The sequence below is a fragment of the Gallus gallus genome, chromosome 14 (assembly GCF_016699485.2).
Source record: "Gallus gallus isolate bGalGal1 chromosome 14, bGalGal1.mat.broiler.GRCg7b, whole genome shotgun sequence".
Taxonomy (NCBI): Eukaryota; Metazoa; Chordata; class Aves; order Galliformes; family Phasianidae; genus Gallus; species Gallus gallus.
Window position 1 is genome coordinate 4,703,312 of NC_052545.1, and position 23,268 is coordinate 4,726,579.

General features: G+C 53.9%; 1 protein-coding gene across 3 annotated transcripts in view; it reads left to right on the top strand.

The window, feature by feature from the left end:
• MPRIP (myosin phosphatase Rho interacting protein) overlaps window positions 1-23,268 on the top strand; it is a 58,273-nt gene that overhangs the window by 33,303 nt on the left and 1,702 nt on the right. Inside the window, exons 8-23 of one of the 3 annotated variants that reach the window (XM_040647530.2) lie at window positions 315-456; window positions 929-1,045; window positions 2,284-2,340; window positions 2,770-2,838; window positions 3,021-3,110; window positions 3,219-3,328; window positions 7,112-7,697; window positions 8,485-8,601; window positions 11,538-15,407; window positions 17,200-17,347; window positions 17,897-18,014; window positions 18,678-18,837; window positions 19,120-19,239; window positions 19,375-19,461; window positions 20,032-20,194; window positions 20,591-20,676. In XM_040647530.2, coding sequence (XP_040503464.1) covers window positions 315-456; window positions 929-1,045; window positions 2,284-2,340; window positions 2,770-2,838; window positions 3,021-3,110; window positions 3,219-3,328; window positions 7,112-7,697; window positions 8,485-8,601; window positions 11,538-15,407; window positions 17,200-17,347; window positions 17,897-18,014; window positions 18,678-18,837; window positions 19,120-19,239; window positions 19,375-19,461; window positions 20,032-20,194; window positions 20,591-20,676 — 6,040 coding nt within the window. Of the gene's footprint in view, window positions 1-314; window positions 457-928; window positions 1,046-2,283; window positions 2,341-2,769; window positions 2,839-3,020; window positions 3,111-3,218; window positions 3,329-7,111; window positions 7,698-8,484; window positions 8,602-11,537; window positions 15,408-17,199; window positions 17,348-17,896; window positions 18,015-18,677; window positions 18,838-19,119; window positions 19,240-19,374; window positions 19,462-20,031; window positions 20,195-20,590; window positions 20,677-21,792; window positions 21,855-23,268 lie in introns of all 3 variants that reach the window. The other 2 variants (XM_040647537.2, XM_015294405.4) reach the window with 2 other exon arrangements.

Consider the following 23,268-nt stretch of genomic DNA (forward strand, 5'->3'; position numbering starts at 1 on the left):
ATAGGTTGTCCAGACTTGCAGCTGAATGCACCTGTTTATGCTCCAGTTTGGTGCATTACCTGCATGGGCTGAGGTTTTGCAGGATACACACAGGGTGAGGTGGAGCTGCCCAGCTCCCGGGTGGGGTGTGATTTTTGTGCTCTGTGGTCTCAGGTCGGTGGTAGCTGCAGCATTAGGCTGTAGGAGCAATGAGCAGTGGCTCAAGCAGTAGTGCAGCGACCTCAGGCAGCCCTCGTGCATCGGGACTGTGAGCTCCACACAGCTCTGCTCGTGGTTTAAGCAGCTCTGCCTTCCCCTTTCTCTCTGTTTTCCAGGCGATCTCAGGTAATTGAGAAATTTGAGGCATTAGACATCGAGAACGCAGAGCACATGGAGACAAGCGTGCCAGCAGGTGCTGCCCTTTCCAGCGAGACACGGCAGGGCAGGAGTGAGAAGAGGGTTTTCCCACGGAAACGGGTAAGCAGTTTCCATACAACCATTGCTTCCACTGCACCACTGAGGTCTCGTGGTGGGGTTTGGGTTGAGCACAGTGGGGTCGTGTGCAGAGCAGCACTGCTGGCTCAGCCCATGCAGGTTTGCTGCTCGCTGCTCTGCTCCCTTGGCCCAGCTGCAGGTCAGGGCAGAAAATCAGGTTGTCTCTCTTCTATCCTCCGGAATAGAAAGAGGGAAGCGTCAGATCTGGCACAGCGGGACACATCCTCGTGGCATGAAATAACAAAAGAAACAGGCAGTCTTGAGTCCCAGTTGTGCTTAGATGTATTGGGAGCAGCTTATTCCCTGAGAAGCCTGAAAAAAGATCTTGCCAGTGAGGTGACACTTGTTCTGAGCCTGACATGCCCCCGAAATATGTGGGTTTTTGTGCCATGAGCCAGGGAGCAGGACTTGCTGCCCTAGTTCTGTGCTGACCCAGGCTCTGCTGTCTGCACAGGACTTCACGTGTGAAGGAACAGCCATGGGCTCCATCCTGGACGTGTCTGCATCTCCACTGTCCCCGCACCGCCGGGCCAAGTCACTGGACAGAAGGTCCACAGAGTCCTCCATGACGGTGAGCCACCAGGGCTGCGTCCTCTGCCGTGTGGGTGGACACCAGAGCCTTTCCCAGGCAGCTCCAATGGAAATCTCCTCATCAGCTCTCCCCTTAGTCCACACATGGGGCATCTGCTGTGGTTGGTGTTGGAACAGGTGGTTGGGTTTGACTTGAATCAGGTGTGGCTAATGCTGAGAGTTGGAGCTGTGCTTTTTGCCTCTTCCCTTCCGCTGCTGCAGAAATTAAAACACAGGCAGTGCTTCATGACTGATGCATATTTGAGTAATGTGTACCAAGCCAAGTTTGCATTTGGTTTGGTAAGGAGAGATAATACATTGCCCAGTTTTCCATCAGTGCTTCCGTGATGTTTGTGCAGTTGCAAGGTGGTGTTAGTGGAACAAGATCTTCCATTTGCATGTTCCAAATGCTCACCAGACCTGGAGGCAAACAGTGCAAAACAAGCATGGAACACCCTCCTCTCTCCCTGTCCACCCTTTGTAGGAACAAAATAAATACACTAATCTCTGAGAAGGATGACTTAGCCATTGTAAATACATGGTATTTACATTTTTCATGGATGGACAGCTCGCATTCAAGGACTTCTCAAAAAAATGCAGTAGCTTAGCATTTCTGTGGGGCTTTTCATGTAGACTTGTACCTTTTTATTACCAAGAATTTTAAAGTCATTCTTGTCCCAGTACAAGAAGTGCATATCAAGTGACAGTGCACATCATCTAATGTGTGTGAAAACCTTGCAGTCAGTGGGAAACATTCCCTGCATCCTTCCTGGTGCTGCTGGGAGTGACTGCACACTGCCAAGTGCTTTCCTTGCTGGCTGCAGAAAGTAGCAGGTGCTGTTTGGGTGGCACAGTGCTGGGATTCCCTGTATTTCCAGTCCCTGCACACAGGAACTCAGCCTGGTGCTGGGTCCGTGCATGGAATTGCAGCTCCTTTTTCCCTCCTGGTGGATAAGAGAGGGACAAAAATGCACGCGGTGTTGCTATCTCCTTGCTTCTGCTTCCTTTGTAATTCTGGTGCAACAGTAGGAAATCACACCTGCTAGGAAGGAGACAGCCTGCATAAATCATGCAGCAGATCCTTGTGCCTCCTTGGAGCAGACATTTAGCCCCCACACAGTGCAGTGATCCAGCTTCACCGCTGCTGGTTCCTTTGATTGCTGTGCTGGGTTTTATCACCCTGTTGCCTGTTCCCAGGCTGGATGTGGCCACTCTGACTGCCTCTGTCTTTCCTTGCAGCCCGACCTGCTGAACTTCAAGAAGGGCTGGCTGACAAAGCAGTATGAAGATGGGCAGGTGAGTCTAGGGCAGCTCCCACCTGCTCCAGAGTGCCTGGTGCCTGGGTAGGCTGCATACATGTGGGTTCCTGCAGCCCGGCTGCAGTCGGTCCTGGATGGCAGTAGGAGTGTGCAGAAGGTGTCCATGTATAGAACAAGTGATGGAAATGGGCTGCAGCTCAGTTTTTAGGTATAATGGATAAGACAAGAATATCATATTGTTAAACAAAAGCTTTAAGTGCAGCAGCTAAAAGCATCACATCATCTTGCCAGGGGGGAGCTAGTGGAGGGTGCTTGCAATATTTCATCATCACTTGTGGGGGTGAAGCACTGCAGTATCCCTCCTGTTGCCGCCTGCTCCTCTCTCCCTGGCCCCACAGGAGGGCTGCTTGGTGGAGCTGGGAGGGGAGAGGCTGCTGGTAACTCCCCTGTGCTGGTTGTTTCCTAGTGGAAGAAGCACTGGTTTGTGCTGACTGACCAAAGCCTGAGATACTACCGGGATTCGGTGGCAGAGGAGGTAGGTGTCACTCTGTGGGGTGAAACCCATTGCTGCCTGGACTCTGTGCTCCCCACAGCCCTGCTCACTGTCTCCCTGCAACACATCTCACCAAGCCCTACCCTGCGCCTCCTGCACAGAGCCACGGTGCTTTTGATTTGCAGTGAGTTACAGCGTCCACTACCTCTCTCTTGTCTCTCCAGGCAGCAGACCTGGATGGGGAAATTGATTTATCAACGTGCTATGATGTCACTGAGTACCCAGTTCAGCGGAACTATGGCTTCCAGATCCACGTAAGGATGGTGTGGGGCAGGGATGCTCAGGGCTGGTGGCTGTGGGGTGTGTGGGAAGGTGCTGGTGGGTGCAGCACACAGCTCTGAGCCGATCCCTGCTCTCCTCAGACAAAGGAAGGGGAATTCACCCTCTCTGCCATGACGTCTGGCATCCGCCGCAACTGGATTCAGACCATCATGAAGCACGTTCGCCCCACCACCGCACCCGATGTAACGAGGTAAGGGGGGGTCATGGCCCCTGCACTGGTTTGCTGTGCAGGCGGAGCTCTTCCTTGTCCCTGGGCTTTCCTCTTTCTGAGCCTGTCTGCCCCTGGAAGCTCTGGCTCTTTCTTACATCCCCCTCTGTGGGGTTGATCTGGATACGCTTTGTGGGGGTGCTGATAATGCTGAGTTGCTCTTATGGGTGCAAGGGTGCAGCTTTCAAAGAGGGTTGAAAATGTGGCTTTAATTTGTGCGTAGGAATATGAAATACTGTTCCTATATCAAGGCTCTTCTGGATTCCCACCAGGTATTGTGAAACCACTTGGATTCAGCTGTGCTGGGTTCCCCCTTTCCTCTGGCTACTGTTCAGCATGAGCTGCCCGGCCCCTCTGCAGGTCACAGGGCTGGAGGAGAAGCTCTTTGGCTCTGACAGACTTGAAACTCCATCCAGCAAACCGCCTCCCTTCCCTTTTGATATTCCAGCTAGCAGCAGCTCCTTCCCCATGCTGTTTAGCAATATCCATGTCTTCTCCTGCCACCAGTGCCAGAGGAAGGGGCCCCTTGGTTCCCTGCGAACCAGCTGTGAGTGCTTGAGGCTGCAGGGAAAAGGGGATTTGAGCCCCTCACAGCTAACCAACCATGCCAGCCACGCTCCTATGGGCTTCCCCGACACGGCCACAGCGTTCACTATCTCCTGTCCTTACTGTGGCTGCAGCCAGTAGGGTTTTGCCAGGTTTGCCCCCACCTTGGTGGCATGGCTCTTCTCACTGGCTCCGCTGGCTGGGGATGCTCCCACCCCTATGCCCACCTTGCTTGGCACCCGTTCCCAAGCTCCAGTGGGTTCACGGGATGTCAGGGAAGCCACCTCTCTCTTCACTCCTCTGTGTGTTTGATTTCCATGCAATCCCAGGAAAAACTTCTCTTTGAAACTATCCGTGCTGAAGCCCAGGTTGGAAAACTGTGTTCTCTCCTGTATTAACATGTTGTGGTTTGTATATCTTGTGATTCACTGCATGCTCCTCCTTTTCTGCACCTCGGATGGGAAGTTCTGCAGTTTTCATTTATTTTTCTTTTTTTTTTTTTTTTGTTTCCCCCTTTATTTTTCTTTTCAATAAAAGCCAGAAAGAAGGGAAGAAGCAACCTGGTCTTGACACTTCATTCCCCCACACTGGTACCTTCTGACGTGACTAGACGTGAAGATGAAGACCAAGGAAATTTGAGGGGACCTCTCAGCCTTTAAAAAGCCATATCTATGCATAGCCTAGCAGGTTACTGCATCTCGGTGCTCCTGTGCTCACTGTCTGCTTCTCTGAGCCCACGTGGCGTGGTTTGACTCGGCTTTACCCCACAGAGAAGGTCCGGGTGCCGGTCGTGCAGTAACTTGTTAGGCTGCGTAAACAGACGGCAACTCTGAACCCCAGGCTGATGATGAGGGCTTTATAGGTGCACTCGTGTTGTTTTTCACTGGGCTGCTTCCAAGTGGGGTGCACGTGGGGTTGAGACACAGCACTGAGCTGCCGCTCTGCGTGCACCAGGGCTCTTTGGTAAGCCCTTGGGCTGCGGTGTGAGCGCAATGTAGCACAGCCTGTTGGGCGTCTTTGATGCATAGTTGGCATCCTCACCCTGTGAGCAGCTTGGGATGGGGCTGCTGGCTCCCATCGCCCTCTTCCACATCTCCACTGGGCCCAGTGCATGCTTCCTTGTTACTCAACTCTTAATTACTGTTTATATCCTAGCGCGTGGCAGCACCCCAGGGGGTTGGTGGTGCCCTGCTCCCTGCCCTGCCATCTGCAGAGGTGCTAATTACACAGTGATGGCCATGCAGGTGTAAAGCACACACAAGGAGAAAGGAGACTGCTGCAGCCCCTGGTTGAGCTCCTAGCCCTGGTGACCCCCAGTTCCCATGCACTCACCTTGGAGCTTGCACCATGCTCACTGCCACCCCTGTTAGAAACCAACTCTCTGTTGCCTGCCCTATAAATCTCCCCTTGCCACGTGACGCAGATTAATTTGTCTGGAAGGGAGGAGGTGCAAAATGAGTGAGTAGCATCAGTAGCTGTGGAGTGCTGCTGGGAAACGAAGTGCTAAATTTTGGGGCTCTCTGCTGAGTTTCCCGGCACTGTGCCCTTTGGAATCTGTGCAGGAGGAAAGGGCAGGCAGGAGGTGGCACCTTTAAGCATGCTGAGGTTCACTGAGTCCTTGGATATCCTGAGTTGGAAGGAACCCGTAAGGACCATTGAGTCCAACTCCTGTCTTCTCCCATGTGGTGTTCAGAGCAGTGTCCTTTCTGTTTCCCAACAACATCCGAGGAGCCTCTGGACTCCCTTTCTTCTTATTGCTCTTCTCCATTTTAAGACTCCATCTCCTCTCTGTTTTACTTATTGAAAATGCAGCTGTAATCACTGACTGCACATTGAGCACCTGGGTGGGAGTGTGCTCTGGAGTCGTGCAGCATCTTCTTGTGGGTGTGGAGTGAGTTTTCCATCATGGTGTCTTCTGGGTTTGTTGAGGAAGGGAGTTATCTCCAAGCTGGTCTCAGCCTGTGACTGCCAGAATTTCTTGAAACCTAGCTCTACTGAGCCTGTGGTTTGATTATGGATGGAGGTGTATGGCCCTGGATCCACACAGTTCTGCTCCAGTCTTTGTTTTGGGGAGTGGGGTTTAATCTGTTTGCTGGAGGAGCCCTTCCTTCTGTGCTGCTGTCTTTGGGACCAGTGGTGCGCATGGGCTTGTGGAGCACTGTGAGCGTTGATGTGCCTGCAGTGAAGGGCCCAGACAGCTGCCTTCTGGCTCTGCTCCATGTGCCCTTCTGGAAAGCTCAACCAGGCTGTGCTGGAGCCCTGTGGTTGTGCAGGACATGGGGCCCAAGGGCTGTGCTGCAGGAGGCATCTGGGGGGATCCTGGTAGCACAGGGGTTGGCAAACACCTGCTGTTCCCTTGGGAGAGGATTCCTCTGCAAGGTTAACACGTGGCTATTCTCTTTATTTTAATTTTGATCTGCATGTTCCAAGGCTGGCATGTGTGCCTCTAATGAGCTAGTATTGCATCATGGGCTGCCCGTAGGTTGGAAGTGGTATTGCCCTCCCCTGTTCTCTTTCCCTGCTTGACGAGTATGTCTCCCCTCTCAACCCTCTAACTCAGCACTGAAAGCCATTCCTTGCTTGAGAAACGACGTTTTGGGGGATGGCCGTGGTGTGTTGTGTAACTCTTGCTCTCCTCGCCGCACCAATTGCGGCACCTGTGGCAGATATGTGCCTTCAGTGCACGTAGTGGCACGGAGAAGTTTTGGACCCTGTTCACAGCCTGACTGCTGAGCTTGAGAAAAACTGGACCCCGGTTACCAAAGGCATCTTAGAGCAGCCCTGTGCTTCTCAGCAGTGCTGAAGCCAGGCTGACTTTGTTGGGACCGGTGGCATCCTCTCTGCTAGCCCACAGTGTGGCCATGCTGATTAGCGTGTGCGTGTGGGCAGGTGCTGGAGGAGCGCTTGAAGCCTCTCCCCAGCCCATGAGGTGATTTGGGGCCGCTGCCGGCCCTGGAGTGGCTGCCAAGAAGGAGTGTGGTTGGAATCGGCCGCTCCCTAGGGCCGCTTGCACTGTGGCTTCGCACACTGGCACAACCTGAGGAACGGCTGCTGTGCCCGAGAGGTGGTGGGAGATGGAGGGGCAGGGGGGCACACACCTGGCTTTGGCTTGGGCTTCGGCAGCCCCTTACCACCCAGCTCTTGAAGGCATGCGTGGAAGTGCCTGGCCGTCCTGAGCACCCAGTGACGCTTTCTTTTTCTCTCTCTCTGTCCCCGCAGCTCCCTGCCAGAGGAGAAAAGCAAAACAAGCTCAACCTTTGAGCCCAGCCCAAAGCCCAGCGAGAAGCCGGATGTGGAGCAAACTGAGCTGGACCCGGAGCAGAAGCGGAGCCGTGCGCGGGAGCGCCGGCGAGAAGGACGATCCAAGACCTTCGACTGGGCTGAGTTCCGCCCCATCCAGCAAGCCCTGGCTCAGGAGCGCGCCAACGCCGCCGACTCCTCCAAGAGTGGCACCACCGCCTTCCCCAGGGACAGCGGCACCGCCGACACTGACCCGGGTGAGCTGGAGCGGGAGCGGGCCCGGCGGCGCGAGGAGCGGCGCAAACGCTTTGAGATGGTTGACACGGTGGATGGAGCGGGACCAGAGGAGACGCTGAGGATGGAGGTGGATCGGATCCTGCCCGTCCCCGCAGACATCAAACCGCAGAACGTCCACGTGGAGATCGAGCAGCGGTGGCACCAGGTGGAGACCACCCCGCTGCGGGAGGAGAAGCAGATCCCCATCGCGCCCCTGCACCTTGCCCACGCTGAGGACCGGGATGAGGGGCTGGCAAAGCAGCACCTGACCACACTTCTGGAGAAGGAGGTAAAGCAGGAAGCCTGAGCAAGGGTAAAAAAAAAAAGCTGTGTTTATTCCTGCTCTGTTTGGGATAACAGTGAGCGGGGATATGCTGTGGGGTCGCTTGAGACATAGGTCCATGTCTGCTCTCTGTTCCCAGTGCTGCTCTTGCAGGTAGCACCCCATTGCCCCGTCCAGCCCGCACCAAGCAGAGATGCTCCTGATGTTTCTTACCCTGCCTTCTTCTAATGAGATGAGCACAGCTGAGGCATATTAACCAGCCCCTAAATTTAAGCTCTTAATTCTGCGTGCCTCTGCAGCTGTAGAGATTTGTGTCTGCAGTTATGCCTTCAAAATCATAAACGGGGTGGAATTGCAGTGCATGCCACAAAGGTTCCCTTCTTGCGAGCCTACATCAAACAATCTCAAGATTTTAAGAAAAGAATAGGAGGCTCAGCTTGCTTGGAAGAGGTCCACGTGTGGGATAACAGAGGTCATTGTTAGTCAGGATTGAGGTGTATTAACTGGAATGAAAGGGGTACAGGCGCAGCATAACCAAGAGCATCGCCAATCTGACCTGGGCTGGGATTTGCGTGGGCCATGCCTGGCACGAGCTGGTGCCATTCCTCCTTTGCCACATTGAGCTTTACGAATTAAACTCAAGCACAACGCAGTTCTTTCAGGGGGGGAGGGGCTTTGCCTGTTAAAATGAAATCCCAGTCGCAGAGCAGAGCGGTGCTGCGGGAAGCCCCGTGCTCTGATGGCTGAGCCCATGCCTGCTCACTGGACTCTGTCTCTGTTCGTGTCCCTCCAGCTGGAGCAGAAGCAGAAGGAGGCCCTGGAGCTCCTGGAGCAGAACCGACACCTGCAGGACCAGCTGAAAGTGGCACTGGGCCGGGAGCAGAGCGCCCGTGAGGGCTACGTGTTGCAGGTAGGAGAGCTGGGAGGAGAGGGAAACCCATCCTCCCCTTCGCCAAAGGGACTCCACTGTGCCTCAGTGCAGGCACACCCCAGTTCATGGTGATGCACGGTACTGAGCAGGCTCCAAGAGATTAGACCTGCTTGGAAAAGTTGCTAATTCTGTTGATTTGAAAGGTTTGCCTGCTTACCAAGACATCTGGTTTGGGTTGCAGCAGGCAGGAGATAATGCTGCCTGTTGACTTCCCCAGGAGAAGCTGTAGATAGGATCTTAGCAAAGCCCATCTCTCGTCCACCCTGTACTATGTTTGCCTTTGCAACAGCTCTGATCCCCCTTCCTGAGTCCCAGGTGTTCCCGTCACACAGTAGGACAGACATAAGGCTTTCTGAGCATCTCATGGCCCCGTGTTTCTCCTGGCCAGGGAATTTGTGCGGTTGCTCCATGACAAACTCAGCAGATGCAGAGGCATCGTCCTGGGCAGAGTGTGATTCACATCAGGACAGCCTGGCTGCTGTCTTGGTGCACTTTGGTGGTTTCTTCTCTTGCAAGATGCCTTTCCTCAGGAAAGCCTGGAAAGGTTTTGGAATTTTTGGCAAAAGGGATGGGAGAATCTTTTGGGAAGCCTTTCCTCCCCACCTCCAAACAGTGGGCTTTTGCCAGCTCCTCCTCTGAGAGCATTTGTGTGCCAGAGAAGGCATGAAGCCTGTGGGGCACGCCTGGCTCTGCTGCTTGGGGATTTCATCTGCTTGTCCCTGTTGGGCCAAAGTGATGCTGTGCTCCTCTGGCAGCAAACCTGACATCCTTGTTTGTTTCTCAAGGGAGAAATATCCCCTGAGGAAACTGCGAAGTCAGAGGAGCCAGCCCAGGCATCTCGCCTTCCTGACTGGTGATCTCCATGGAGAAGTTATTATTAATGCATTCATTCATTCTGGAGCCCTCAAGCTACAGTGCTTGCAGGGAGGAGTGCTGTTTTTACTTGGCAATGTTGGAAGAAAGTCTCCGGGGACCAGGAGGAGAAGGAAATGGCACAGAGCTAGCAAATAAGCCGGGGCTAGGGAGACAGCCCCATCCCACTTTGAACAGCAGATTCAGCATCGATAGGGCTGTTAGCTGAGATGGGTCAGAAGTGAGGTTTGTCTGAGGAGCAGAGAGGAACTCCTGCAGGGACACGTCTTGCAAAGCTGGATGCTGCATCCATCTGCTGTTGTGCTGTCATGCTGAGGTTGGCCCTAGCGCTTTGGTACAGGGAGGGAAGGTCTGCAGGGGAGTTGAGCAAACCTTTGCTGCACTAAAAAGTGTCCCCAGTTCTGACCTAGGAGTTGGGCAGGGTATTTGGAAGGGTCGGAGGGTCTCTTTTCCTTGGGATTTCCCTGGCATTCCATGGGAGCAGAGGGGTTAAAACCCTACTGCAGAAGGGAGTAACCCCACCAAACCCTACTGGGGTGAAGAGATGGAAGCAGGTTATTCTTTGAGCTTTTCTGCAGCCCCAAACTGCAGGCAAACATCACAGCCTTTTTTTTTGGATGCACTCTGAACTTGTCACTCCCCCATACCTCCATCACCTCAATTTCCAAGAGGTTCCCGTGCTGACCCTGCTCGCTGCCAGCCCGTCCCTCCCGAGCTGCCTGGGGGCACCGAGCCCCATGGCAGCCCCACATGGACACGAAGGATGCTGTTGCGTAAGGCAGCCACTGAGATAAGCGCCCCGATGCATGTGCCGTGCACTGCAGCCTCTCTGACCTCCTGTAACAACCCTTCTCTCGCTCACAGCATCCTCGGGACATGGTGCCCAAATGGGGGGCATGGCAGGGGCTCAGACTGCCCTGTGGTTTCCCCAGCTCTGGTCCCAGCGGGTGGGAGGGGTCACATACTAACCTGTTCCTGGGCGGATGTTCTTGCATGGTTTTTTTGGTGTAAAGCATGAAATTTAACTTAACATAACTGAGTGTCACATCTGTGGGCTTTCCTTACCAGCAACCAGAGTACAGCAGGGCAGGCCAAATTCCTAGGCTTAACGCTGTGCTTTTCTTGCCTCTTCCTGTCTGTGTATTTTTTTAAAGATACATAATTTCTGTCGCCTATTGCATGACTCTCTGTGAGTTTTCTCTTTGCATGCTACATTGCTTTGGTTTGAATCTCACAAAGGTTGACTTCTTTTGTTTTACATTCTCATCATACCTTCCCCCGCCCCCATCCTCCCTTCACTTATTGGGCTTTTTATTTTGTCCTTTTTTTGTTCTTTCTTTGGTTTTGTTTTGTTTTGTTTTTACAGGTAGAGAGCTTAGATCCTTCCTAGCCTTAAGCTCTAGTATAACAGCATCTCTCTAATGCACTGAGCAGCCAATAAGTCCTGTCTGGCAGTCCCCGAAATGACATCGCCACGCCGGCTGTCCTGTCTCGCTGCGTTCTGCTGGGAAGGGATGTCATTTGCTGCCACCTCACTTTCTGTCGTTGCTTTTGTTCGGTAGGACTGTGGTACCTGAACTGTGCACTTTTTGTTTCATGGCAAAACAAACCAACACACTAAAAGCAGTTCCTTTCTTCTCGGCCTGTTCCCATCCCTTCCTTCTCACCCGTCCAGTTTTTCTCTTGTCTGTCTGTCTCTGTTTTACTGCTGGTGTTACTTTTTCATCATTCTTTTTTTGTTTTCTGTTTTTTGGTTCCGTTTGATTTTGGTTGTTCTCCTTTTAGCCTGTGACTGTACAGCTGTTCTGACGTTACGGTCCATGTTTTCTGTTACTGGAAAGCAGTCGTGGCTCATTAAAAAAAAAAAAAAAAAGTTAGACAAAATAAAATTGTGCCAAGAACAAATCATCCCAATTGGAGCTTGTGGGTAGCAGCCAAATCGCTGCGAGGAGCTTTTCCGTGGCCTGCCTGGCCAGAGGTGTGACACTCAGAAGGGAGAGCCAAGAGTGTTACTAATCTAGTATTTAATCGATTTTTTTAAGACCGAGGTGGCTGCCTCGCCATCAGGTGCCTGGCAGAGGCTCCACAAAGTCAACCAAGACCTCCAAAGCGAGCTGGAAGCCCAGTGCCAGCGTCAAGAGCTGATCAATCAGCAGATCCAGTCACTGAAGCGCAGCTACGCCGAGGCTAAGGACGTCATCCGGCACCATGAAGCCGAGATTCAGAGCCTGCAGGCGAGGCTCAGCAACGCGGCGGCCGAGCTCTCCATCAAGGAGCAGACCCTGGCCAAGCTCAGGAGTGACCTGAGGAGCGAGAAGGAGAAGGCCAAGGAGCAGCTGGAGGAGTGGCAGCACGGCGAGGCTGCGCTCAGCTCCCAGCTGAAGGCCAGCGAGCAGAAGCTGAAGAACGCTGAGGCTCTGCTCCTCGAGAAGACCCAGGAGCTGCGGGACCTGGAAATGCAGCAGGCTCTGCAGAGGGACCACCAGAAGGAGGTGCAGCGGCTGCAGGACAGGATCGCGGAGCTGAGCAGGCAGCTGAACGCCAGCGAGCAGGCGCGCATCCTCATGGAGGAGAAGCTGCAGAAGAATTACGAGGCTTTGCTGGAGAGCTGCGAGAGGGAAAAGCAGGTTTTAATACGGAGTCTGAAGGAGGTGGAGGATAGGGCCAACGAGTATGAGAATCAGCTGCAAAATAGCGAGCAGCAAATGGAAATCCTGCAGAAGGAAAAGCTGAGCGCAAAGTTCGAGGGCAGCGAGCTTGTCCACCAGCTGGAGGAGCAGCTGCTGCTGAAGGAGGCCAGCATCCAGAAACTGGGCGAGCACATCAAGGAGCTCGAGAGGGAAAGGGATCAGATCAAATGTCGGTTCCACGAGCTCATGAATCAAGTTGCCGAGTCAGATAACGAGGTTGCAAGGCTGCAAGCCAAGTTGAAAATGGAAGAGACCAACTACCACAATCTGGAGCAGTCGTTTGAGGAGGTGTCGGATCAGTTCCAGGGTGTGCAGAAAGTGCTGAAAGAAAAAGAGGAAGAGCTGAGACATGTTAAGGAAATGCACTTGAGAATTGTGGAGAAGAAAGATCAAGATCTCAGTGAGGCTTTGGTTAAAATGGTTGCTTTGGATAGCAGTTTAGAGGAGACTAAAGTAAGGCTAAAGGCCAAGGAGGAGGCTTTAAGGAAATTAACCAGTGTAGGTGCAGGGCCGTGCGCTGAGGAGGCAGAAGATGTTGGCTCCCATCTTGAGGTTGACGAAAGTCACCCATCTCAGCTGGGGCAGCCTCTGCCAACTCATGATGCCCTCCCAGCTCTGACCTATGCGCTGAAGGAGGAGGAGGAGGAGGTCCTTGAGACAAGCCAAAGGCAAGCGGAGGAATTCGGCTCCCCTTCCAAAGCTGCGGAGCTCCAGGACCAAGAGTTGGCTCAGAAAGCCTTAGCAAAGCCTGAAGTAGGAATCATGGGAGCCAAGAGGCAGAGAATCCGTTTCTCGAGCATCCAGTGCCAAAAATACATCCACCCGGATGGATCAGAGAAGAACTGGACGAGCAGTACCTCTTCTGACACCAGCCAGGACAGGTCCTTGTCTGAGGAAAGCATGTCCTCGGAGCCAGCTCCTGGCTACCCATCGTCAGCAGCAAGCGACTCCGAGACCTACCTCTCCATCATCCACTCTCTGGAAACCAAGCTGTATATTACAGAGGAAAAACTGAAAGATGTAACCATGAAGCTCGAGAGCCAGCACGGCCATAACCAGGAGACACTCATTGCCCTGCACCACCAGTGGGCCAGCACGGAGTCTCAGCTGCGGGAGCAGCTCCAGAGCAGCTTATCCCAAGTCAGTGCTCTTGTCTCGCAGCTGGAGAGCGAGAGGCAGGAGAAGCTCAAGCTCATAGAAAATCACGTTAGCGAGCTGGGAGGCTTCCAGGTGAAAAACGATCAAGCGCTGGCTTGCTTAGAGAAGTGCAGGGAGCAGCTCAGATCTCTGCCCAAGTCAGACAAGGAGCAAGAGAGCGATTTGTTCCTCGTTACTCTATCCAACATGGAAACGACCTTATCAAGTGCGATCCAGGCCTTGGGAGGGGCACCGGTCCCGCCTGAGCGTCAGCAGAGTGAGGGCCTCATTGCAGGGTCCCCTCCGTCAGACGGGGGGGTGCTGGGTGAGGGGGAGCCCATCTCCGAGGAGCAGCCAGCAGGGACGTTTGGTGCAGGCCAGCTGAGGTGGCTGTCTGAGAGAGTGGCCTTTGAGGCTTCTCTAATCAGCCAAATAGCAGAGTCTTTGAAAAACGCAGGCTCAGAGATAGCACAGCTTCTCAGGGAGACGCAGGGAACGGCAGAGGTGGCTCTGATGGAGCCAGCAGGTGCTTCTCACCCAGCAGTTGACTTGGCTGGTGTCCTGTCTAAGAAGCTGCTGCTGGAAGGGGAGTTCTGGAGCCAGGTGGAGGAGCTGAGAGTGCACCTGAGCACCAGGGAGGGAGAAGCAGAGGGCAAAACAGAACCAGCAGGTTTGGGCTTTTCGCCATGTTTTCTCAGTGCTGTAGCAGATGCTACGTTGATCAAAGCAGAACTTGGGTTTGTGGCACAGAAAATGAGGGAATCTTTTCACCAGAGATTAAAAACGATTGAAGAAGACCTCCATAACACCAAAACAGCTCTCCAGCAGCACAAGTGCATGTTGGAGGAAATTCTCAGAGCGTACAGGACTCCTGATTTTGACAGAGTTGTGCATCAGATTTCTGAAGCTCTTGAAATTCAGAAGGATGCTTCAGAAAGAGCCCAGATCTCCTGGGACGGGAGTTGCCTCCAAATGGGACCGTGCCAGGAGGGGGCCAAGATGGAGGAGGTTCGTGGCCTACCAGGCCGTGGCGCTGGTGAAGCTCTTGTTTCCATTCAGGAAGATCTTGCCCAACAGCTAAAAGACAAATCCAATGTTCTTAAGGAAATCTCCGTTGCCTTACTCTCTCTGCCTCCCGAGGAGGCTGTGAGAGATTGCCAGAAGCTCCTCAAGATATCTCAGAGGCTTTCCTATCTCCCGTGCATGGGAGACCTGGAGCGCTACTCCTCTTTGTTAGTCCAGGATGCAATAGTTCAGGCTCAGGTTTGTTACGCCGCTTGCAAGGTCCGCCTGGAGTATGAGAGGGAGCTGAAGTCCTACAAGGAGTCCTTGCAGAGCATGGATGCACTGTGCCAGGAGCGCGTGAAGACCGTCTCCCTGCTCCGGGATGAGTACGAAGAGCTGCTGAGGAAGCAGCAGGGTGAGTACGGCGAGGTGATCGCCGTGCTGGAGCGGGAGAACGCCGACCTCAAAGCCAAGGTCTCTCAGCTCGAAGGTCAGCGGAGGCTTTTGGAGGAAGAGGAGCACAAACACAGCAAAACTTTGAGCGAGTTGCAGGGCCGGTACGAGGAGGAGATTCGGAACGTGATCGAACAGCTGAACAGGACGGAGGATGCTCTGAAGGCCGAGAGGACGGAGGGCCTCAACCAGCTGGACGCCATCGTCCGCGACAAGCAGGACATGGAGCGCTACCACCTGGAGCAGATGCAGATGCTGGAGGACAAGTTCCAGGCCAAGATCAAGGAGCTGCAGGCCATCCACGGCGAGGAGCTGCAGGCTCTGCAGGAGCACTACAGCCAGAACCTGCAGCGCTTGCAGCATGCCCTCGACGAGTACCAGCAGCAGCACCTGGATGCGGTCCCTGCGGTGGGACCGGGCGGTGGGGACGGCTGGGGGGCCGGGGAGCCGGGTGGCACCGGGCAGGGACCCAACGGGGACCTGGACTCCATGCACGGCCTGCGGGAACGCATCCAGGAGCTGGAGGCCCAGATGAACGTGATGAGGGATGAGCTGGAGAACAAGCACCTGGAGGGCAGCGCTTCCACGCTGAGGGAAAAGTACCAGAAAGACTTTGAGAACCTAAAGGTTTTACCACGTTTCGTGCTTTATGGTATCTCCCACTGAGCGTTCGGTCCCAGGGTTTGTGTGGTGTAGGGGTGTCCCCTGTGAAGGGCATCACACCTAAGCAAGCCCCAGAACGTTAAAAGAGGCCTCTGTAGAGCATGGTGTTTTAGCCATGCTTCCTTTCCTCTGTGCTGGGGTATTCTAAATGCATTGCTGAGGAGGAGGGGGGTAAGGTACCCCAGGGAGGCTCAGCATCAGGGCTGCTGGAGGTGTAGATGGAAGGAGGGTTTCAGAATAGCTCCATACTGTCAGGCTCTCAGTTCGAGCACTGCAGTGTTCCTCCTCGTGCCTGAGGCACACGGTTTGTTTGTGTCTTCCCTTCAGAAGCATTCCTGAACTCTGTCCTTCCCAGTCTGATCAAATCTCCAGTCTGTCTCTGCTGCCCTCAGAAATGTGAGGTGAGGTGGAAACCTGTGCTCTCCTGCTGTACTTTCCCACGGAAGGATGCCAAATTCTGTAGCAAAGCGATCTCCTCTACATAGGGAGGTCACTGGTGGTGTGTGCCAGCAATTCGTAACATAACAAACAGTGCACAGTTACTGGAACCCCAGGTTTAGGTGCAGAAAGCCCAGAGTGCCTTCCTTTGGATTGCTCCAGCACTCAGGGTGGGTTGTGAAACCAGCCTTGTAGGGATGATTCTTCTGAGCCAGATGGAGGACGTAGTGTCAGTAACACTAGGTACTGGTTTGTACGTGTTCTCATGTCCTGGATACATAGCAATGCATTTACAATACGTTAATTACGGAATCTCCCACCCTGTGGAGGAGCACCCAACCTTTTCCTCCAGTGTTAAAGGAGTAATGAAGAATCCTGCAAGCCAAGTCCAGACAGGTTCTGGCACTGAGCTGTGAGTTTCAGAAAAGAGGGCTGAGGTGAAAAAGGGAAAATTCCTCCAGACTAAAACTTAAAGGGGAGGGAGAAGGCACTGAACTGAAAACTGGGGAGGGGAGTGACACAGGTTATGTAGAACTGTATAACAGAGTGGTGGTGCGTAGAGTGTACATTAGTGTAGGTCAGTAATTGTTATGCTTTTGTCACTTGGGGAGTGAATTTGTCCCCCCTTAAATTGCCTGTGGAGTCCCAGTGGCTCCCAGGGACAGTTCTGCTGTATTCAGAAATGAAGGAGGAGCCCACGTGGGGCCAGAACCCTCCCTGGGGTCTGACACCTGCCCTGGGGAGCTCAGGGCCAGCACCGTGAGTTTCTGCTGTCCCACTGCCATCACAGTGCCTGGGGGTTACAGCTGCCTCCTACAAGGCCATGAGCAGGATCTGTGCAGGAAGTCCAGCTCGGGTTTGAGCATTCACCACTGCTGATTCCCAGATCCCCTGAGTGCTGCTCCCTATTTCCTGGCCTAAACTCAATTTTAGTCACTGAATTAGGAAATTATTTCCTGTGCAACATTTCAAGTGATGCTCAATTGTGAATTAAGGTCCCATTGCTGTCACAAGCCGTCTGCTTTCCAACCAAAGGTGGCCACACCTGGAAGCAGGGATTGCAAAGGAGAGCAGAAGGGGCACAGCAATCTCTTTTGCTGTTTTAACATGTTTGTGTTCCCTGGTCACATCTGACCCCAGACCTATCCTTGCCCTTCCACTGTCAGGGGTTGAGGACAAACCCTGACCTTGTGAGCTCCATCCTCGGCCGGCTGCTGCGTGGATGGGGAGGGAGAAGACCCCAGGATGGCAGCCAGGCGCCCGCCACCCACTGTCATGCAGCTCCCAGCTCAACCCCATCCCCTCGTCCCTCTTGCAGGCAACATGTGAGAGAGGCTTTGCAGCCATGGAGGAGACACACCAGAAGAAGATCGAGGACCTGCAGAGGCAGCACCAGCGGGAGCTGGAGAAGCTGCGGGAGGAGAAGGACCGCCTGCTGGCAGAGGAAACAGCTGCCACCATTTCAGGTACAGCGACAGCTGTGTGCTGATGGGGGAGTGTGTTTGCTCCAGGGTGGAGGAGCAGCACGGGGGGTGGGATGAAGGCTTGGATGGGGATCAGAGGGAGACAAGGAAGAGCGGGTGTTTTGGATGGAGTTCCCTCTACTGGTTCTTCTCCAGGCTCAATATGCCTCTCACTGCCTGTAACAGTGTGCGATCACTTCTCTGTTCCATCTCAGAAAGGTATTAACCATTCATTGCTGGTCCCACAACAAAGTCCTCGTTCAGTGCCATTGGGGCTTTTAAAGCGCTCGGGGTCTCTGCATTAGGAGTCCTGCAGTTCAGGAAACAGCATGTGAATTGGTCAGCTTTTTGGACTTCATTGAACAGTGGCATTTGCAGAATCTCTTTGCCACATTGGGCTGAAGGGACTGCAGAGCAGTGGGGTGGCTTACTGGGCTGGCTCAGTTCATTGTTCCTGTTAAAAAAACAAACAAACAAACAAAAAAGAGGCCCTGTCCAGCTCTGCTCTTTGGGCATTGCAATGCCAGGCGCTAACCTGTGCCACCCCTGCAGCCATCGAAGCCATGAAGAACGCACACCGGGAGGAGCTGGAGCGAGAGCTGGAGAAGTCGCAGCGCTCCCAGATCAGCAGCGTTAATGCCGACATCGAGGCCCTCCGGAGGCAGTACCTGTAAGGCTGGCTGGGGTGGTTCTGTCCATCCGTCGCTGTGTTTCATGGTGGGGTTAGGTGTCTGGGAGACCCCTGTGATTTTGGCAATGAGTTGGAGTCAAATTGGCCATCACAAGGGCTTCTTCCCCCAGTCCCAGTTCAGCTGCAGCCATAGGTTCCCGGTTGCCTTTAAATTGGGGGCTTCAGGGGCTCAGTGTCCCCACTGGTTTGGGGTAGTCACAATGTCAGCAGCTTTATGGTCACCAGATGTGCAGTGGTGTGCTGCTGTCGCATGAGGACAGCTGGGCCACATCTGACCAGGCAGGGCCAAAGCACTGAAGCCAACCAAAACGGTCAAGCAGCTTTGTGAACCCTGATGCATCTACATTAGGTGTGTGTGGGTGTGCAGGTCTACCCATTCCCGTGTGCAGGCTTGATAGATCTCAGCCCTGGTTTTGGAAACTTGCCCACCATTTAACCTCCTGGAAGAAGACCTCCTCTGGGTTGGTGGGCAAGCACCAGTGTGCCAGGAGAGGGAAGGGCTGGCTTGCTCTGCACTCGAGGTTTTTTCCTAAAGGGAGCCCCCAAATCCCTGTCCTCAGTCCTTAGATTATCCTGAACAGGTGTGGGGCGCCGGAGGAAGAGCAGGAACGTGTGTGCAAATGGCTGATGTCTCTTTGCCAGGGAGGAGCTGCAGTCGGTGCAGCGGGAGCTGGAGGTGCTGTCAGAGCAGTATTCACAGAAGTGCTTGGAGAACGCCCACCTGGCGCAGGCGCTGGAGGCTGAGAGGCAGGCCCTCCGCCAGTGCCAGCGGGAGAACCAGGAGCTCAACGCCCACAACCAGGTGAGGGCAGAGGGAGCCGGGAGGGTAAAGGTGGGGAGGGGCATGGTTTGGTTGGACATGGTGGTATTAGAGGTTTTCTCTACTGTTAGTGATTCTGTGGTTCTATAAAGGAAGGCGTCACCTCTTTGCTGCCCCAAGCTGGCTTCCTCGTGTCCAGCTAGGGTGAAGATGTGAGGTTTATGATAAAAGATGCCCATGAATGGCTCCATAAGGCATCAGAGAAGGCCCTGAGTGGGGCCTTCCTGCAACTGGCTCATCCTGCAACATCTCCCCCTCTTCCAGGAGCTGAATAACCGCCTGGCTGCGGAGATCACGCGGTTGCGGACCTTGCTGACCGGGGAGGGTGGAGGAGAGGCTGCTGGGTCGCCTCTCACCCAGGGCAAAGATGCCTACGAGCTGGAGGTGAGCACCTTGAGTTGGCTTACAGCGGGGCTTGGGTCCCCATTTTGTACCAAGCAGTTTGGTTTTGTTGTCTATGAAGGTCTTGGTGTTGTGTGGTGTGTGCAGGGTGCTATCGTGCTGCTTTTGTCCTTCCAGGTCCTGCTGAGGGTCAAAGAGTCAGAAATCCAGTACCTGAAGCAGGAGATCAGCTCTCTCAAAGACGAGCTGCAGACGGCACTGAGGGTAATGTCGGCTGCAGGACTGCTGCTGCAAATCCTAATGGCTCTGCCTGTCCTCCCCTGTGTGTGCTTAGATTCCAGCTTGCTTCCCCCCAGATTTGAAACAGCATTTCATTTTTGCCCTTAATTAATCTGAATACCCATGTTGGTGTTGTCAGCAAAGCCTCCCACAACTCTGTCAGCCCAGGACTTATCCCTTCTCCCTTCTTGTGGGAAAACATTTCCCCTGAGTGTTTTTTTTTCCCTGTGCCTGTCATATCGGAGATCTGAAATGGCAAAAATAATCAGCGTTAGAGACCTCCCAACACTGGATCTGGTCCGCTTTGGACCAGATGCTGGACTCTGAGCTTTCTGTGCATCTTGAGTCCTGCTTATCTGCTCGGTGCAGCTCTGAGCACACGGCCAGCATCGCTGCCCAAGGCTCCCAAGTGCAGAGCAGGGGACAGAGCTCCTCTCTGGGTGAGCAGGGCGCTGCTCCTCCTCTGGCTGCTGCTGCTGAGCTGCTCCCTGGTGCGTTCCCCTCGGCTCCAGCTGTCTGTCTTATACTCTCGGGTTGTTTTTGTTCCTTTGCCAGGATAAGAAATACGCCAGCGACAAGTACAAAGACATCTACACAGAGCTGAGCATTGTGAAGGCCAAGGCAGACTGTGATATCAGCAGGTTGAAAGAGCAGCTGAAAGCAGCCACAGAAGCTCAGGGAGAGAAATCCCCTGTGAACACCACTGTATCGGGATATGGTCAGTGCTCTTCCAGCCGCTCTAAGCCATCTTTGGGTTCCTGGTTTAGCACGTGCATCCCGGTGTATGAGCCCTTGTGCAGTACTTGGGCTGAGCGTAGGGCTTTGCGTGGTGCTTTTTTTGCCATTTCATGTTGCATCCCACCTCTGCTCCTTGTGGAAACCTCACTGGGGGCAGCAAGAAGTGGGCAGCCCAAGCTGCCCCCCCCCCCACAGCTGTTCATCCTTCCAGGCCCAGGAGGGGAAGCTGGTGGACCTGAAAGCCCTTCTGCCACCTCCCTCCAGGAGAGCCTTGTGCTGAGAGCCCCCTGCCCAGGCCTGGCTTGTCGGGATGCAGAGAAGCCCCCACTCCTTGTAGGGTGCACCCCACTAATGCTGTCATTTTGCTTCTCCCCAGATATTATGAAATCAAAAAGCAACCCTGATTTCTTGAAGAAAGACAGATCCAGTGTTAGCCGGCAACTAAGGAATATCAGGTCAAAGGTGAGCTCACAGCTCTTTCCCTGCGATGCAGGTGGCCAGCATTACTCTCTGGTGGGCATTTAAGATGGGAAGAAATGGGAAGGGGAAGAAAACAGTATTTCCCAGTCACCAGTGCTAACATGGATGGCAGCTGGGAGAGCACTGAGCTGGCAGATGGGACGTGGTTTGCAGAGCCTTCTGCCCTGGAGTGCCCTGAGGTGTAGGGGTGGAGCTGCTCCTCGCCTGAAACGAAGATGAAGTTCACCTGTTCTTTGGTCTTTCACAGGTGGACTGTCCCAGAATTTGCTCCCCATTGTCAGTTGAAGTTTAGGTAGTAGAAATGCACACAGCATTCCAGGTTTTGCAGTGTCTATCGCTGTAAGATTGCGGGTCTTTATATGGAACAGCAATGTCTGGATGCTGGGCATATTTAACACACCCTTTCCTTGTGTGTTAACACAGCACAGATGGCCCTGTGTTTCTCTGGCCCTTCTGTATTGCTGTTGGTCCCAGATGCCAATAATTCTGGCAAGTGCTCCTGCTTGGCCTGCTGGCTGCCAGCACTGTACCGAGCTGCATGCTGCCTGGTGCTGTGGGACCACAGAGATACGAAGGGCACACAGAGCTGCTCACAAAGCATCCTCACGCATGGGTCAGTCAGCAGGATGATTGACATGGACACAACGCTTTGCCTCTCCCCCTCCCCCCAGGCAGCAGGGGTCTGATGCTGATGTTGGAAGTGGTTGGGACTTGGGGCAGAGCGAGAAGCCAGCAAGCAGAGGCTTCTAGCTTGGGAAACAGCCAGCATGCAGCTCTGCAAGCAGCTGGTGTCAGCCTGGGGTGTCTGCCCTGCCCCAAGTCAGCAGGGAGCAGCTCAGGGCGCACCCAGACCTGCAGACTCGCTGTCCCAGGTCCGAGGGTCGGTTCCCCATCACCACTTCAGCTCAGAGTACTTATCTTGCCGTGCTCCCATGTGCTGTTGGTAGTACCCCTGGGGAAGGAGGGCTGTGCCGGGGCACACTGCCTGCTTGCATTGCTGCGCGGGGAGGGGGGCGGCCGGGCTGCGCGGACGCCAATGCCTGTAGGATTTATGAGCTTTTTGTTTTGTTTTCTTTATTTTGCTTTCTCCTCCAACAGTCCGTTATTGAGCAGGTCTCATGGGATAACTGAAATGAACCCGAGTCCAGGTTCCCTGCCACGTAGGTAATCACACCGGCACCCACCGAGCGGCCCACTGGAGCGGCCCTCGTTGCATGCACTGCTCACACCTCCACGGCAAACGAGAGCCCTTCTCTTAATGACTCTTTGGTTCATCTGTGGTTAATGATAGTACGGGAGGAGGGGAGGAGCAGTCTCTCTGCTCTTCCTGGGGACTATGGCTTTCTCACCTTCCTTTTCCTCCCACCCTCCCCAACACAGCAATCAGCACGGAGAGGATTTGGATGCAGTGGGGCACGTTTTCCTGTTGGCTTTGTTGGGAGCGTGGGATGCTGAGTGTGCATGCTCGAGTGACTGCATGCCTCAGACTAAACTTCAACACCACTGGGGTCCCGTAGGAGAACCTTTTTGCTGTTAGCCAGGTGGAGGAGTGGATCAGTGCTGCCTGTAGATGCGTTTCCCACGGGGTCTGTAGTATGCAGTAGTGCTCCTGGGCTCAGCTGCAGAAGGGATTTCCAGGCTGCCCCCAGTTTTCTCTGTAGCTGCTGCTGCTGTAGGTTGTTTGGGTGTTTCCTTGCCTGGTGACCTCATGCTGCTCCCCAGTGTCCACCTGCTGCTCATCACCACTTGGCACCACACACCCCACAAGGTTCCAGGGCCATCCAGCAGAATGGAGGGAAATGAGCGTGATCCTAATGGCACAGACGCTGAGGAACTGGAGCAGTAGCTGATTTTCCTGGCCCATGGTAAAGGCTGAGGTTAGGGAACAATGAAGGGGGATAGCTGGAGAGCTGGAGGCTCTGGTGGAAGATCCCTTATCGCAGGCTTCACTCTGCATTACTCTCCCCTCATCAGGAGCTCAGACGGATCGTGAAATCCCTGAGGGCTGAATTTGCTGGAATTTGTACCGTGAGGCGGAACAGCCTAATGGCTTCTGGTGTCTGGTTCCATATAATTAGAAATCGAATGTGCAAACTGGAATGCATGGGTTGCTGCTCATTTAAACAGCCCAAAGCTGACTTTGTGCAGGAAGGGCGTGCTCAGACTTGGGTCCCGAGAGGCTCTGCTGTCGGTTGGAAAGAAAGAATGCGCCGTGTGAATGTGGAGCATTGCAGTGCTTCATTTCCATGCTGCTCCCCAGTGCTGTTCTGTATTTGTGAGCCTGAGGGAGAAGTGTTAAAAACAGTGACTGTGGGAATGAGCACAGCTTCTTAGCGCTGTGTCCTGCCTTGATAATCCCACGCTGAGCAAAACATGGCCCAAAAGTGCAAACTCTGTGGTGACCGGGCAGTGTGGTCAAGGAAATAGAGCAAGAGGGAGCATGGTGGTTGCCTGATAGCAGAAAGATTTCCATGCAGGTCTGTGCCTGCTGGAGCTGCCACATGCTGCAGAGTGGGTTGGTTGCAAGGTGAGTGGTAAGGCTGCTGCAATTCTTGCACTGTAGCACCAGGGAAG